Below are 16,864 nucleotides of genomic sequence, written 5' to 3' on the forward strand. Positions count from 1 at the left end.
GTTTATTTATGTATAAATGCAAGTCTTTTGATAGGTATTCATCTGTTTTTTTAAATTCCATAGAAGACATTGACTTGTATGATTCAAGTTAATTTTATTGATTGCAAAATAAATCATGGAATTACATAGAAATTACTATAGTTTGACCCAACCAGTCGGTGTTTATCCTAATCCCATGTGCCTGCTCTGTTCCCATATCTTTGTTCTCTAGATTTTAAAATTCTCAGTTTAAATCCCCCCCATGGCCTCGTGTCTCCGTCTCTGTAACCCCCTACAACCCTCCGAGAATTCTGCTTTCCCCCACTATCTTCGCCCCACCATTGGCAGCCGTGCCTTCAACTGCCTAGGCCCTAAGCTCTGGAATTCCCTGCCTAAACCCCTCCACCTCACCTTTAAGACCCTCCAAGCTTTTGGTCACCTGTCCTAATGTCTCCTTTGGCTCTGTCAATTTTTGTCTGAGTTTGCTCCTGTGAAGTGCCTTGTGACGTACTATGTTAAAGGCGCTATATAAATGCAAGTTATCGTTCAACCACTTATCTAACCTGACATGATCTGGTAGGGTATTCCATAGCCTCACAACCCTCTGTAAACCAGTGACTGCATTACTCATTTATTAATGCAAACTCTTTTACTGGATGTTTTGTGTAGAAGCAGCGTTTCAAATCATTTTCATTTCTTTTGTATTTGGCTGCAAGACAAAGGGTAGTCCTTTCCTGCAAGGTTAACTTCTGGTGCAGGAGCAAACAAGAATCTTAAATGTTTTGTCAAGTCCATCACTTTTTACTGTAAATTGTAAAACTTAAATGGTGCAACCTTATAGTGGACATTAACACAATTTTTCAAGCAATTGGGACTTTATTTGGATTTGGTAGCAGTGATCACCGTTTTTCTTGGATTAACAAAACATAAGTCTTCCTCTTTGGATCATTCATTCCCGTTGGTTGTTTACCTTACCCCCCCACTCCCTTTTTGCAAAATTGCATTCTAAAGCAAGCTACTTTTTGCTCAAATTCCACAAACGTGCTAAAACAAGTTAAACTAGTCACATGCTAATTGATTAAAATAAGGCAACAAAAACTTTAATAAAAATTCACATTACACAGTAATAATACAAAAACTTTGATACTGCTTCATTCATAAAAGTAATTTTGAAAAGATTGTGAAAACTGGTTACATCTAGCCACTTAATACAACTAGAGCAAATTATTGCCAAGTTCTGATTTAAAAATACAGTATTTACACTATCTGCAGGACTTTATGCAAAATTGCAGCAATCAAGTAGCAAATTGTGCTGTAACGCCAAAGGTGCAGAAAATAGAGATTTGTTGTAGGTGGTTGTGCTGTAGCAAATGATTTGCTCTAAGCAAAACTCAAGTTAACACATTTGGACTCTGGAAAATTTCTTTCACCACCTTCCTCTCCTTTATGCCATGAAATGTTTTTAGTCACGGTGAATGTTGTGTTGCCTCATCATTACAGTACTCTACATAACTCAAATCTGTGTGGGGTGGCACTCAGACCTTGTGCCATGGACAGTTCATTCTCTGCTGTTTCTCCTTGGGTAGGTTCTGTGCCATTAGAGGCTGGTACTGAGCAGAGGAAGTCAACACAGGGATGACCCTTTGGCACTCTTTCCTCTAGTTGTGCTGGCCATAGGGGTACTCCTGTTTGTCCTCTATGGGACAAATTAGGTGGAAGAGGAAGATTGGTTCTAAAATAAATCTATAGAATCAGAATCCCTATTCGCTGTTCAATTATAGATTACTCCAGTGCTTTTTAATTTATCCAATAGCAATCAGCTTGCAGAACCAGAGAGGAGTGTGTAATAACCCTCCCACTTATCTGGGGACTGATAACGCACCATATCAGAGACCTGAGCAGCAGGGAGTGAATTTTGGACTCCCAAACTCACAGTAATGATCGGAAGTATTGTCCATCTAGAACCTCAAACTGTACCTCAGGTTATGGGCTACTCCTGGGTAATGTCACAGGTGATCTACCTGCAATTCAAAGTAGTTTAATGCAGTTTAAAAACAATAATTTTGTTCCATTTGGCTCCATGAATTATTTAATGACTTAAATTTGACCAGTTTGAAGTTTAATTAAAATAGTTATGGCAATGAAAGTAAAACCCTGAGTGTTAACTGCATTAAGTAAAGAGCTTTAAAAACACTAATTGCAGAAAATGTATATGCCCATTTGCTTAACAGGTATTTTTGTAAAATGTGAAAATTGCAACCAACAGTTTGACAATTAGTTCTGTCCCAAACTTGAACTAAAAGGAGCTTCAACATCACAGTGCTCAGCATTTTAAATTGGATGATCCAAGTTAATGTGGTTTCAGACATCATCTTCCCGAAGGCTTCCTTCCATCTTCACAGTCTGGAAAAACAATATTTACAGTCAGCAGTTTTGTTATGGGTGTAATTTGAATGTCCTGTAAACAAAGCTTTAAATTGAAGACTAATTAGATCTATCAATATAGAAAGAAAATTCCTAGAACCTTCTGTGTAGTTTATTCATTTCAAATTCCTGCTGTTTATATATACCTCAGTCACTACCCACCGAGGCGTCAATTGTGGCACCTAACGTTTTACTCACCTGATTCAATGAATCACATGACTGGTAAACTGATCCCAAGGTTCTGCTTTTCCACTGACTAGCAACTGCATAGGAAATGACTAGTTCCAGTAGAGTTGGTCATGTACTGTGCTTTTTATAGACTACACCTTCAAACAAAGCACCACTACAGCCAGAATGATGCAGTTATTTATTTTTAAATTGTTCAAAAAGATTAATTAAAATGTAGAATCCCCACCCTTTAGAAATGTCAAGCCATTTCTATTGACAATGTTTTACTGAGGAAAGGTTTTATAATACATTGTAGGGTAAAGATAAAACCAAAATAAGTGATCAAAACAGGTTAGTGCAACATCATCTCATGGAAACAAATTTACTCCTGGTAGGGTTTACATTATCTGAACGATCACAAAAGCATAAGTAAGTTTTAAACTCCACACCCTAGGTCTGTATTTGCATTTAAAAAATCCTTCAGTTCAGTGTTTTTTTTAAAAAAGGTTTAGATCATAGAAGACTAATTAAAAGGACTGGATTGGGGATTTTCTCAGCTGTACTCGGGTTAGAAAAACTTGACAGCATATTTAAAACAAAAGATGACAAGGATTTTACAAATGTTTTTGGTGAACATGGAAGAAATTATTAGTAACTCCATATCTAAATTCCAAACAGCAAACTTAAGAGCTCTGACAAAAACATGAAAAAGTTTTAAATCCAAAATCAGAAGATTATAACTTTATAGCCACATGCACTTGTTTTCCTCTATTCTCACTAGACTTTGATAGTGATACTGGTCGAATCTGCTCATAAGGAAGGAGGGGGAGAAACAATTGTAAAATTTTAAATGTAAAGCCATGTTTTTAATTGAGGGAACTATTCTTTAAATTACTTTTTATTTTGGGGATTTACTGAGAAACAGGCAGGAGCTTCATTTCAATATTAATTTGGAGGAAGGGATGTCCAAGCCACATCCTGTTTGGGCGTACAGGATGTCCTCTCAATCACACCCACGTGAATTGCACATCCACAGTTGCTCGGTAATTATAAGTAAATGGGAGATCATGGAGGGGAATGTGAAAATAACTATTTCAAATCACTTAATTGTTTTTCTTCATTTTTTCCCCCTGCCTGCAGGTTTTGTGCCAATTGTTCCAACTTTGCAATTGCTGCTACCCATAGGTTTCCTACTGGGAATCCCTCAACCGGAGGTGTTTGTAAGAGGATGAGGACCAATACAGTAATGTCAGGTTGTACGAAAAGGTACAAGCCAACTGAGGTGCTTGCTAGGCCACTTCAGAGGGCAGATTAGACTCAACCATTGTTGGTGTGGGATGGAGTCACATTCCTAAAAGACATTAGTGAACCAGTTGGGTTTTTATGACAATCTGACAGTTTCATGGTTACTTTTTATTTCCAGATTTTTTTTTTGTTAAAATTCTCAAACTGCCATTGTGAGGTTTGAACTCACGTTCCCTGAATTACTAGCCCAGGCACATAATGACTACGCTACACTACGATTAGTGTCTATGGAGGCTCTGATTCCTAAAGGAAACTGGGACAACAGATCAAATAGCACCACTAAGATATTTAAATGCCTAACTATAATGTTGGATGTCTCCTTGGACACACCCCAAACACATGCTTTCAGTGGTATTGCATGAAAGCAGGTGACCACCAAATCTGCAGGAATTATTACGGACACCATGGGGAACTGTCTTTACAACGTCTGAGTCACTCAGGAAAATCCAGCCCAATCTCTACTTAAAACAAAAACATCGAGTTGCAAAGCAGTAAGTCGCATCAGTGGAAAAAAACAATGAAAATTAACTGCAATCTCTCAATATTTAGAACTAATTTCCCAGATTCTGACTATCCCTGAACCAAGAGGATCGACTCTTTTAAGACAAGCTATGTATGAAAAACAAGTTTAAAAAATTTACATCCCAGTTTTCAGGCTTTTAATGCAAAGTTGTTTTTGCAGAACCTTTTCCCAGAACTAAAATTCAGGTAGCAAGAGGTTACTGGTGACCTGAATTAAGCTAAAAGGATGCAACAGCACCTTGTATATATTTTATAGCACTAGCACAATAAATAAGCATAGCCCTTGATTCACCATGTGCAGGAATCTCTGAATCAACAGTCCCGGTCTTTACCTGTGCTGATTGCCCATTCAGTCCAGCAGCTTCAAGCTCCTGTTGCTTGTTCTCCAGATTATCTTTGGCCATATTCATGGCTGTGAGGACCGATGAGTACAGGTGTGCAGCATGCCCAGTAAGTTGCTTGGATTGTTTTGCTATCAATTCGAGTGTATCCTTGAGAACTAAATGGTAGCATAGTGTTCAGAAAAGCAGCACTCAAAATAACAAACATGACTGATAAGTAATCTCATTAAAATTTGAACTAGCGTGGAATAACACCTAGGTAAAGGTGGTGGGGTAGCTCTGATAATAAAGGATGAAATTGGTGTAATAGTGAGAAATGATCTTGGCTCAGAAGATCAAGATGTCGAATCAATTTGGGTGGAGGCAAGAAATAGCAAGGGAAAGAAATCACTAGTGGGAATAGTATATAGGCCCCCTAACAGTAGCTACACTGTAGGGCAAAATATTAATCAGGAAATAAGGGGGGCTTGTAAAAAAGGTAATGCAATAATCATGGGTGATTTTAACTTTCACATAGATGGGACAAATCAAATTGGCAAAAATAGCCCTGAGGAGGAGATCATAGAGTGTATTCGGGACTGTTTCTTAGACCAATACGTCGGGGAACCAACCAGGGAACAGGCCATTTTGGATCTGGTAATGGGTAACAAAACAGGATTAATTAATGATCTCAAAAGTAAAGGATCCCTTAGGAAGCAGTGATCATAACATGATCGAATTTCACATCCAGTTTGAGAGCAAGGATCTTGGGTCTGAAACTACTGTATTAAACTTAAATAAGGGCAATTATAAAGGAATGAGGGTGGAATTTTCTGTAGACAGAAAGCAGGTAACTATAGACCAGTTAGCCTAACATCTGTCATTGGGAAAATGCTAGATTCCATTATTAAGGAAGTAGTAGCAGGACATTTGGAGGCTCATAACACAATCAAGGAGAGTTAACATGGTTTTATGAAGGGGAAATCATGACTGACAAATTTATTAAAGTTCTTTGAGGAAGTAACGGGCAGGGTGAATAAAGGGGAACCAATGGATGCAGTAGATTTGGATTTCCAAAAGGCATTCGATAAGATGCCGCATAAAAGATTATTGCACAAGATAAGAGCTCATGGTGTTGGGGGTAATATACTGGCATGGATAGAGGATTGGCTAACTAACAGAAAACAAAGAGTCAGGATAAAAGGGTCATTTTCAAAATGGCAATCTGTAATGAGTGGGGTGCCGCAGGGATCAATGCTGGGGCCTCAACTATTTACAATATATATCAATGATTTGGATGAAGGAACAGAGTGTCTTGTGGCCAAATTTGCTGATGATACAAAGATAGGTGGAAAAGCAAGTTGCGATGAGAACACAAAGTGTCTGCAAAGGGATATTGACAGGTTAAGCGAATGGGCAAAAATTTGGCAGATGGAATAAAATGTGAAGTCATCCACGTTGGGAGGAAAAATAAAAAAGCAAAATATTATTTGAATGGAGAAAAACTACAAAATATGCGATACAGAGGGATCTGGGTGTCCTCGTACATGAAACACAAAAAGTCAACATTCAGGTGCAGCAGGTAATCTGGAAGGCAAACGGAATATTGGCCTTTATTTCTAGGGAGATGGAGTATAAAAGCAGGGAAGTCATGCTCCAACTGTACAGGGTGCTAGTGAGATCACACCTGAAGTACTGCGTACAGATCTGGTGCCCTTATTTAAGGAAGGACATACTTGCATTGGAGGCAGTTCAGAGAAGGTTCACTAGGTTGATTCCGGGTATGGAAGGGTTGTCTTATGAGGAAAGATTGAACAGGTTGGGTCTATACTCATTGGAGTTTAGAAGAATGAGAGGAGATCTTATTGAAACATACAAGATTCTGAGGGGACTCGATAGGGTAGATGCTGAGAGGATGTTACCCCTCATGGGGGAATCTAAAACTAGGGGGCATAGTCTCAGAGTAAGGTTGCCTGTTTAAGACAGAAACGAGGAGGAATTTCTTCTCCCAGAGGGTCGTGAATCTTTGGAATTCTTTACCCCAAAAAGCTGTGGAGGCTGAGTCATTGAATACATTCAAGGCCGAGTTAGACAAATGTTTGATCAGCAAGGGAGTCAAAGGATATGGGGAAAGGGCGGGAAAGTGGAGTTGAGATAAAAATCAGATCAGCCATGATCTCATTGAATGGCGGAGCAGGTTCGAGGGGCCGAATGGCCTACTCCTGCTCCTATCTCTTACGGTCTTATCTGCAACGGTTGTGCTGATTTTTCATAAATTACTTTAACCTGCATAAAAATAATTTATACATTATACAACCAACATCACAAACGATACAAAGCTAGGTGGGAAAGTAAGCTGTGAGGAGGACACAAAGAGTCTGCAAAGGGATATCGACAGGTTAAGTGAGTGGGCAAGAAGGTGGCAGATGGAGTATAATGTGGGGAAATGTGAGGTTATTCACTTTGGTAGGAAGAATAGAAAAACATTTTTTTAGATGGTGAGAAACTATTAAATGTTGGTGTTCAGAGAGACTTGGGAGTCCTGGTACAAAAAATACAAAAAGTTAACATGCAGGTACAGCAAGCAATTAGGAAAGCAAATGGCATGTTGGCCTTTATTGCAAGGGGGTTGGAGTACAAGAGTAAGGAAGTCTTACTACAATTGTACAGGGCTTTGGCGAGACCTCACCTGGAGTGCTGCGTACAGTTTTGGTCTCCTTATCTAAGGAAGGATATACTTGCCTTAGAGGTGGTGCAACGAAGGTTCACTAGATTAATTCCTGGGATGAGAGGGTTGTCCTATGAGGAGAGGTCGAGTAGAATGGGCCTATACTCTCTGGAGTTTAGGAATGAGAGTTGCTCTCATTGAAACATATAAGATTCTGAGGGGGCTTGACAGGGTAGATGCTGAGAGGCTGTTTCCCCTGGCTGGAGAGTCTAGAACTAGGGGGCATAGTCTCAGGATAAGGGGTCAGCCATTTAAGACTGAGATGAGGAGGAATTTCTTCACTCAGATAGTTGTGAATCTCTGGAATTCTCTACCCCAGAGGGCTGTGGATGCTCAGTCATCGAATATATTCAAGGCTAAGATAGATAGATTTTTGGACTCTGGAGGAATCAAGGGATGCGGGGATTGGGCAGGAAAGCGGAGTTGAGGTCGAAGATCAGCCAGGATCTGATTGAATGGCGGAGCAGGCTCAAGGGGCCACATGGCCTACTCCTGCTCCTATTTCTTATGTTCAAACAGATGATCTGGTCATTTATCTCATTGCTGCTTGTGGGATCTTGCTGTGCGCAAATTGGCTGCCACGTTTCCTACATTACAACAGTGACTACACTTCAAAAGTACTTCATTGGTTGTAAAGTGTTTTGGCACATCCTGAGGTCGTGAACTGCACTGTATAAATGCAAGTTCTTTAAAGGTCACAAGTGAAGATGCTCGCTTGATAAAATAAAACATATTGTAGAGAAGATCTATTTTGAATTACTTTTTTTTGTAGATGAACTTAAATTCAGAAACACTACATATTCCTAGCCCTCAATCCTCTCCAAATAAAATTATCTTCGAAGTGAATAATGTTTAAAATGAAATACAGTAATACACCTCCTTAGGCTGAACCAGACTGCAATTTTGGTGTTTTATTCAACCCTAAACTCTATCTTCTCCACCACAGAGACTATTTTCACCTCTGTAACATTGCCCGTCTCCACCTCCATGTCCTACCTTGGCCCATCTTCTGCTGAAACCCTCATACATGCCTTTGTCACCTCCAGACTCAACGAATCCAATGCTCTCCTGGCCAGCCTCCCATCCTCCTCCATCCATAAACTTCAGCTCATCCAAAACTCTGCTGCCCGTATCCTAACTCGCACCAAGTCCCATTCACCCATCATCCATGTCCTTGCTGACCTACATTGGTTCCCAGTCCTCCGACATCTCAAATTTAAATCCCTCATGGCCTCACTCCTCCCCATCTCTGTAACCTCCTCCAGCCCTGCAACCCTCCAAACTCTCCTTTCCTCTGACTCTGGCCCTCCCTTTACCTCACCATTAGCGGCCGTGCCTTTAGCCACTTGTGTCCCATGCTCTGGCAGTCTCTCCCTAAATCCATCTCCTTTAAGACCCTTCTTAAAACCCACCTCTGACCAAGCCTTTGGCCACCTCTCCTAATATCTCCTTTGGCTCAGTGTCCATTTTCTTTTGACTATGCTCCTATGAAGCACCTTGGGATGTTTTTCTACATTAAAGGCACAATATAAATGCCAGTAGTTGATATTTTTTGTAAAGAAAAAAGGCCATTCCATCTGCTTTTTTATGTTTTTTCTTAAAATAATACATTTTTTAAAAAAGGTGATTTTAATCTGACCACCTTCCTGATTTATTTTTTGTTTCACCATATCATTTTCAGGATTCCAAAATCTGTGCCAACATTAACAAACCTCTGGCAGGAAGCTTTTGACACATCACGATTGGGACCAATGCTCATTAACAGACGAGGGAGAGATAAAAAGAAATTTGGAAAGAATTAGTAAATAAAACCCTTTTGACTCGGAGCCCACTATAAAGGGCAGGTTTCACTGTCAAAGGGTGTTTTAGAGTTTTCATTTATAAACCTTTTGAAGAGTGGTGCAGATAAAAATAAAGCATTTAATATGAGGTTATAGGGTTTTCTCCATCCTATGGGGTCATACCTGGGGTGGTGTCAGCCACCGACTGCAGCAGGATTTCTCCAGACTTTAAGACCGATTCAGTCAGCCCTCTGTGTTCATTAACATCACTCCTAAAAGCCTGTAAGTAGAGACACACAAAACTCAAATTCTGAGATCAACTCTACACACAAGAAAATCAAATGTTGCATTTATTTTACAGCATGTAAACTCATCGTGGTGTAATAACCGTCCTTTCGTTTGGTGGCTCTCTGCCTGGTCTGTCGCTATCTTCACAGACCCTCCCTGGACCAAGTAAATCCCACCACCCACCTACCTGTCAAATAAGCAGCATGTCAAAGGTCTGTTACATCCCCCCACCCAGAGCAGCACATACATCTGCATCCAATTTTACCGCACGCAGTCCATCAAACCCCCACCTCTGAGAAAGTTAGCTTGGCTAATGTCCTAACTCCGTTTCCCCCAACTCCCTGAGGGTTGAGTACGGCAGGAAGAAGAGGGAAAGGGAGAGAGGAGTGGAGAAAAAGGGTGGGGGGGGGGTGGGGAAAAGGGTAGGGTATGAGTATGAGAGATGGGGAATATTAAACAACACCATCCCCATCTCTTCCACTTTGATCTGCTCTTTCCATCCCTGTATCCTCTCCTCCCCTACTCCTTCACCTCCCCTCCCTTTTTCCTGTTCTGTCCTCATTACTCATCCTTCTCTAAACTCGCAACCTAAAAATTACACTTGGTGTTGACTCCCCGTGTGTAACGCCACAGGAGATCGACCAGTGAGATACTAAGAATCTACGTCAGCACTTCCCACGTCCACATTTATAGCACTACAGCTGGCGGGAGGGCATAATTACAATGGGACAAGTTTTACTTTGGCATTTTCCAGTATAGGAATTTATAATGGAGATATAAAAATAAGGACAGAATGTATGACTTTGAAAAGGGGACTGAATCAATCTGCAGGCTTTGGTCCAATTATTCCCTGCCCTCCAACCCTGCTTCACCTGAAGTCTACACCTGGTTTTGACTCCCTGTGTACAACACCAAGGGAGATTGATTAATGATCAATTAATTGTCATATCACAGACATCGAGCACTGCAAACATACCTGATCTGTTTATTCCTAGACTGTTCCAAAACAGTCCGAACTATTACAATCAAAAAACAAAAGATTTGTTTTTACATTTATAGCTGATCAGCTAAGCAACAGATACTAGTTGAAAAAAGTAAATTGGCCTGTGCAAGACATCAGGATGATATGAAGCAGACAGGACTAACCAAAAATCAGCTCAATTTCTGCGATGGCTCAATGTATCCAAATATTTTTTAAAATCCATAAAGTATTCATTTAGGGAAAAAAATCTTGAATGGTAAAATTTTTTTTAAAAATAACTTTCAACAGTAAAAGCATGATGGGAACACACTTACCATGTACACATTGAGAGAGGACTTTATGCTATCCATCTTGGGCTGTGGTGGGATCCAGTTCGCTGTGGTCTCTACAACTTCATATAACCACTGGATCATTTCTTCCAGCTTAGTGCTGAAGTTCTATTTGAACAAAACATCTGCTCAGTTAGATCATCATTAGAACTTCCTCAGGTTTGGAAAACAAAAACTTAATTCAAAATTAAAACCATTGCATCTATAATTTCATTCATTCCAGCATCTTAAATTTGTTTTTGTTTCCAGATTGCTTAATTTAAGGACAGCAAAAATTTCATGCAAGCAAAAAAAACCCTCTATTCTGCTAGTGTGAAGGTATTTGGCTGAAACGCAAAGCTTTCAAGAAATGTAAAGTTTCACCTGAACATGAACCAGAAGACAGTCTTTATTCTGCTCCTCGCTGCCTTGTTGGAACTGCCGCTTGGACATCAATTGAGAACCAGGCCACCTGCCTAACTTTTTTAGAAAGATGCTGGCCTTTTTCAATTCCGTGATTGTATCTTCACTCCCTGAACCCTTGAGTGTGTTTGTGGGGCCACTTTCCAGTGGACAGCTCAATTGAGTGGCTTCAGCACTGTTGCCGTGGTTAATCAAAATATCCTCAGTGCCACCTTCATTGTCCTTTGTTTTCTTTTCAATCCCCCCTTTTGTATCGGTCGCACAAGTTAACTTGTTATCCAAGTGAACAGAGAGGTCCTCCAACTGCTGAGCTAAAACTTCCAACTCATTCAGCTTAAAGGGAAGAGTCAGATACTCCTCATCGCTATCCCAGTCCTTATTTAAGGGCAGTATCTGTGTTGTGGGTATAACGCCTGCAGGGTTTCTTCCTGATATTAATTGGTTGAAAAATCCTTCATTTGGGCTCTTGGAGAGAAAACTGGAGTCTCCGATGGAAGTGGCCAATGTGCTGCCAGATGCGATTGCAGAGTTAATTAAACTTTCTGAAAGTTGCGTTTCATTGATTGTGGAACATTCCACAATGGGTCTTGGAGCTGTACTCGTTTTATAGGGTGGATGGAAGGTCACATTGAAAGGCTGATTATACATGTAGAATGGGCTGGAGGAACAGCGAGGAGGATCAATGCTTTCTCCACGATTACTATAGCCCCAGGTTGTGTTAGAAGGATGGCTGGTGCTAGACTGGTAAGCAGGGGATGACAGCATACTCTTTGATGTTAATGTATTTGACAGAGAGGGGAAAAAACTGTCAGCCACAATGCCCGAATCCTTTAAATACGAGTCAGAGGACAAATAATCGCCATCTAAAGAGTCCTTGGAGGTGAAATGCCCTGGTCTTAAGGGATATGTAAAATCAAGCAAAGCCTGGTATTCTTCATCAGGGTCCCAATCAGGTAAAGTCCGATCTTTAGATGGTAAGAACGAGTCAGGGAGTGTACACGCCCAGTATTCTGATGTGTAGGGCAGCATCTCTTTTCTATATAGGGGTGTGCGGGTAGAGGCATGGCACCCAATAGAAATTTGGTCCAATGACGTATCTTTGTATAACTTTACATCTTGCATGCTTGAAGTGGTCTTTCTTTTTGGCAAATGTTGAGAGAAAGTAGAAGCATCGAGACAAGGACTGTATCTCGGAGCAGAAAGACATCTTCGACTGACCAATCTTTCAAACTCATACTTCTGTGGTGGTGGTGATGGCGGTGATGAAACACTACGTCTCGTTGTCTTCAGGTCAAATCTACCACCTGGTTCATACATTTGAGAAACTGACGATGGCAAAGATTTCAGGTGATCAGAATACAAAGACTGGAAGGATTCGAAGGGCAGATAGTCGGTCCCACTGTCGTTCACTCTTTGCTGTGGTCCCATTCTTGATGAATATCCAGAACTTGGGAGGGAATATCTTTTACTCAGCTCCTCCATATCAACTCCCTTAAAAGGGGGTGAAGAGATTATTAAATATGCATTTCTCTATACAAAACATCAAATTTCTACATGATATTTTCCATTGTTTCTCTGTTTTAAAGACTTCTTTGGAAATATAATGGTAAATTCAGCAATCCCATGCACCAAACATTGAGCTGCGCTCAAAGGGAGCGCCAATCAGAGATAGAGCCACAAGAACGGAGCAGCTTTTCAACATAATGAGCAGAACTAATCGCAGAAACACTAATAACCCCTCAAAGCTTTTCCCATTATCCTATCATAGGCGGTAAAAGGGCATTAGCGACATTTTGACAACAATCTTGCAGCTCTCAGAGTCATTTTATCTCTCCAGAAAACAGAGAAAGACAGAGAGAGAAAAACTCTCAGAGAGACTGAGAGAAAGAGGAGAGACAGAGAGGAGAGGAAGCAGGGAGAAAGAGAAAAAAGGAGGGACAAAAATGGAGAGAAAGGAAAAGCAGAGAGGAAGGAAAGAGTTCAAATGCAAATAGAAATAATATGGGGATTCTAGCCCTGAACAAAAAGTTAGCTAGTAACCCTGCTTTTGTGCTGAAGTGAATTTGATAATTAATTTAAACACCAATGTTCAAAGTAGTTTAATATGTATTGTTCAAGCTTCTAATTATCTGAAAATAATGGACAAATTTGCATCTACATGCAGAGACTACATTCAGATTTCTCACCTGCTTAGATCTAGATGTTAAAGTATGGCCCCTGAATTGACTCGACATCTGCTTGTAGCTGACCGATTTTGTTTTATCAGTTACGGATTTTCCTAAAAAGATTTTTGAGTGCCTAGATGAAGGTACAATTCTGACATCTTTCTTTTGGCTTTGCTCCAATGACCTGTCATTCAAATGTTGATGGTTTTTGGAATCTCTCTCAGTTAAAAAGGAACTAATGTTTTCCTTTGAGATGAATCAATGTCATTGGAGAACAATAATTAATGGACACTGTGAACAAGTTCAGGGTGATCAGCTTCCAAGTCAGTATAATTCCATCTACCGTATGTACCTCTTGGGGTTTATTCTGGCTGAAACGTCAGAAAAAGTCTCAATCTTCAAGGTCATGACCCTCTATAACGTATACATTTACAACTGCTGGCATTGTCTGAAAAGTAAAAACTGTAAAGTAATGAGTTACATCGAGTCTACAGCACAGAAAGAGGCCATTCGGCCCAACTGGTCTATGCCGGTGTTTATTCTCCACACGAGCCTCCTCCCTCCCTACTTCATCTCACCCTGTCAGCATATCCTTCTATTCCTTTCTCCCTCATGTGTTAATCCAGCTTCCCCTTAAATGCATCTATACTATTCACCTCAACTACTCCTTGTGGGAGTGAGTTCCACATTCTCACCACTCTCTGGGTAAAGAAGTTTCTCCTTAATTCCCTATTGGCTTTATGACTACAGTCTTAAAGACTCTTACCACTTTTTTTAAAAGTGTCTTTTTTCCATGCGGGTATTTTATCAGGAAAGCTCTACCCCGCTCTGTCCTCCTGGCCTTGCATTTTGCAGAGGAGAGTGCTGGCACACTGGGTGGGTGGGTGGGTGCAGACTGTCAGCAATGTCCCTTGTATCCACCCATTAGATGGTGCCAAGGACCCAGACATGACTCGCCCCTCCAATTAACCCCCCCCTCCCTAACATTAAAATGTAGCAGCTCCAACTAAGCATCTCCCTGTTCAACACAGCTCAAGGTCACAGTAAAACAGGGCGCATACCTGTATTTATTCCTGCTCCATGGTACTAAACAAGAGATCCTAACACAGTGGTACCAGGTCACCTGGGGCTTGGCGTTTTACATGTGCCGAAATAAATCCTGCTGCTAACCAAAAGAATTAGGTGCATTGCAAAAGTACAAAATTAATAACAGTGTACGATAGTGTTCTAACAGAAATATGGAAAGCCACCCAGTTAATCTCAATGCAAATATTAATCAAGAATAGAAATTCAAATTGGACTCTCCGATTAGAGGGTCATTAGTCCAGCTCCACAGTCAGAATCACTTCATCTGAGGTGGCCAAGTGGATGTGTAGCAGTTTAGTTTTGAAACCAGGCAGAAAGGGGATCTTGTAGAAGATATTAAATGGCACGGATAAAGTTAATCCAAAGCACTATTTCAATGTACGCCAGCAACCTAGAAAAAGAGGTCATAGCTTAAAACTGGCGACAGGAAAATTTAGGACACGCAAAAGTGATCGACACGTCCAGAGAGGGTAGTGGAGGCACTCGTACCAGAGTCAGGTAGATCACACGATGAGGGAATGTGGGTTTCTTTTTTTCCCTGGATAGATAAACTAAACTGGGCTAAATATCTTTGGTCATGTGTAGCTGTCTTGTGACTGTCAGAGCTCAGGATTTAAAACTGATCCAGGTCACGGTCTATAAAGGCTGCTTACTGGGTGGCTTGTTTTGGAATAATTTTAAATGACATCCCAAACACAGCTAGAAAACGAAGAAAATATTACACCAAGTTCCAGCTTTCTTATCACTGATAAGAAAAACCCTTTATGCAAATTATTTGACAGTGCAATGGAAACAGGTGCAAGAATTCACAGTTCACTGGGCAAGGTTCTCCAAGGCAGGTAACAACTGCACACTACCCAGGCTCTAAGCTTCTAAACTCTAGTGACTGTTATTCACATCAGTTACCAGGAGACTAAAATGGATGACAAGTTGAATGTAAAACACTTTGACCAGAGTACAATACCTCAGAGACCCTGCAATTCTTTTTCTGTTTTTACAGCCTGCATGTTTCCACGTTATAGCTCTTTGGCTCGGAACTGGGGCAGTAATATTTAGCTTCACTGTGGTTCGGGGACACAGATCGGGAGGAGAGTAATGTCTATTATTGGGACTGATACAAGCGGTGATCTCAGGAAGGGTTCAAATTTTCCCGAGCCGGAAGTGCAGACAGGCCTCTCGATCAATGGCCTCTGCCAACTCGAGTGAGTTGCTAGGGAGGTGTAGAGTTAGATTCCCCAAACCTCGCTTTCTGTGAGGGGGCAGCTCCCCCAGTGTCCTGACTGAGACGCCCAACTTTTGACGCACTGTGACACTGCACATTGATAGACCAACAAGCTCAGATATTTTTTGTCTGGACTCCCCCCAGAGGAAATAGTTTCTCTCCATCTGCCCTCCTTTAATCATCTTAAACCCCTCGTTTAGATCACCCCTTAATCTTCTATACTCGAGGGAACACAAGCCCAGTCTACGCAACCCGTCCTCGTAATTTAACCCTTTCATCCCCTGCGGGTGATCTGTGCGGGAGCAGACCGTAGGATCCCACAGAGGAGTGATCAGCCTGTCATCGTCAGTTTCGTGAACTGAAACCTGGGCCTGTCAAATCCCACAACAGGCTCCGGGAGTGAGTTGAAACCCACAGGTCTCTCTCTCTCTCTTCTTTCTGAGGCTGCCCTGCAGATGGCCGTGAAGTTTCTCTAAAAGGTGCACATCAGTTGTGTAAACTCCCCACACTTTGCTGCTGAGGGGTCAAAGCCGCAGGTTCTTCGAAGATCCTTGCATTTATTTGCCACATTACAGGATATTTTGTGTCCCCGCACGAAGAGGATAGTTTCTACGCTTCGCATGCCCTCTCCCCAAAAGTGCCACAACACTCAATTTTGGTTTGTGCCCAGAGATCTATGCCCTGTGCACTTCTTCAGAAACCAGACTCATTTGCTTTCAGCTCCTATGGACCAGGAAACTGCATTATCTGTGGGCCACCTCCATCCAAGCCTTCGACCCTCCATAAACTTGAGCTCATCCAAAACTCTGCTGCCCCTATCCTGACTTACACCAAGTCCCGTTCACCATCACCCCCTGTGCTCGCTGACCTACATTGGCTCCCAGTTCGGCAACGCCTCGATTTTAAAATTCTCATCCTTGTTTTCGAATCCCTTCATGTTCTTGCCCCTCCCTATCTCTGTAACCTCCTCCAGCCCTACAACTCTCCGAGATCTCTGCACTCCTCCAATTCCGGCCTCTTGCGCATCCCCGATTTCCATCGCTCCACCATTGGCGGCCGTGCCTTCAGCTGCCTCGGCCCTGAGCTCTGGAATTCCCTCCCTAAACCTCTCCCCTTCTCTCTCCTCCTTTAAGACGCTCCTTAAAACCTACCTCTTTGACCAA

General features: G+C 41.4%; 1 protein-coding gene across 6 annotated transcripts in view; it reads right to left on the minus strand.

Annotated features, from left to right (window-relative positions):
* Positions 1-74: 74 nt before the first annotated feature.
* The window catches only part of cep68 (centrosomal protein 68), a 35,529-nt gene continuing 18,739 nt past the window's right edge, over positions 75-16,864 (minus strand). For 5 of the 6 annotated variants that reach the window (XM_067989504.1, XM_067989505.1, XM_067989502.1 and 2 more), the window contains 5 exons: positions 11,190-12,719; positions 10,812-10,934; positions 9,411-9,507; positions 4,731-4,897; positions 75-2,382 (listed from right to left, as the gene is read on the minus strand). In XM_067989504.1, coding sequence (XP_067845605.1) covers positions 2,341-2,382; positions 4,731-4,897; positions 9,411-9,507; positions 10,812-10,934; positions 11,190-12,710 — 1,950 coding nt within the window. In that variant the 5' untranslated portion in view covers positions 12,711-12,719 and the 3' untranslated portion in view covers positions 75-2,340. Of the gene's footprint in view, positions 2,383-4,730; positions 4,898-9,410; positions 9,508-10,811; positions 10,935-11,189; positions 12,720-13,414; positions 13,731-16,864 lie in introns of those variants that run through there. The other variant, XM_067989501.1, reaches the window with a different exon arrangement.

The sequence above is a fragment of the Heptranchias perlo genome, chromosome 8 (assembly GCF_035084215.1).
Source record: "Heptranchias perlo isolate sHepPer1 chromosome 8, sHepPer1.hap1, whole genome shotgun sequence".
In the NCBI taxonomy this organism is placed as follows: domain Eukaryota; kingdom Metazoa; phylum Chordata; class Chondrichthyes; order Hexanchiformes; family Hexanchidae; genus Heptranchias; species Heptranchias perlo.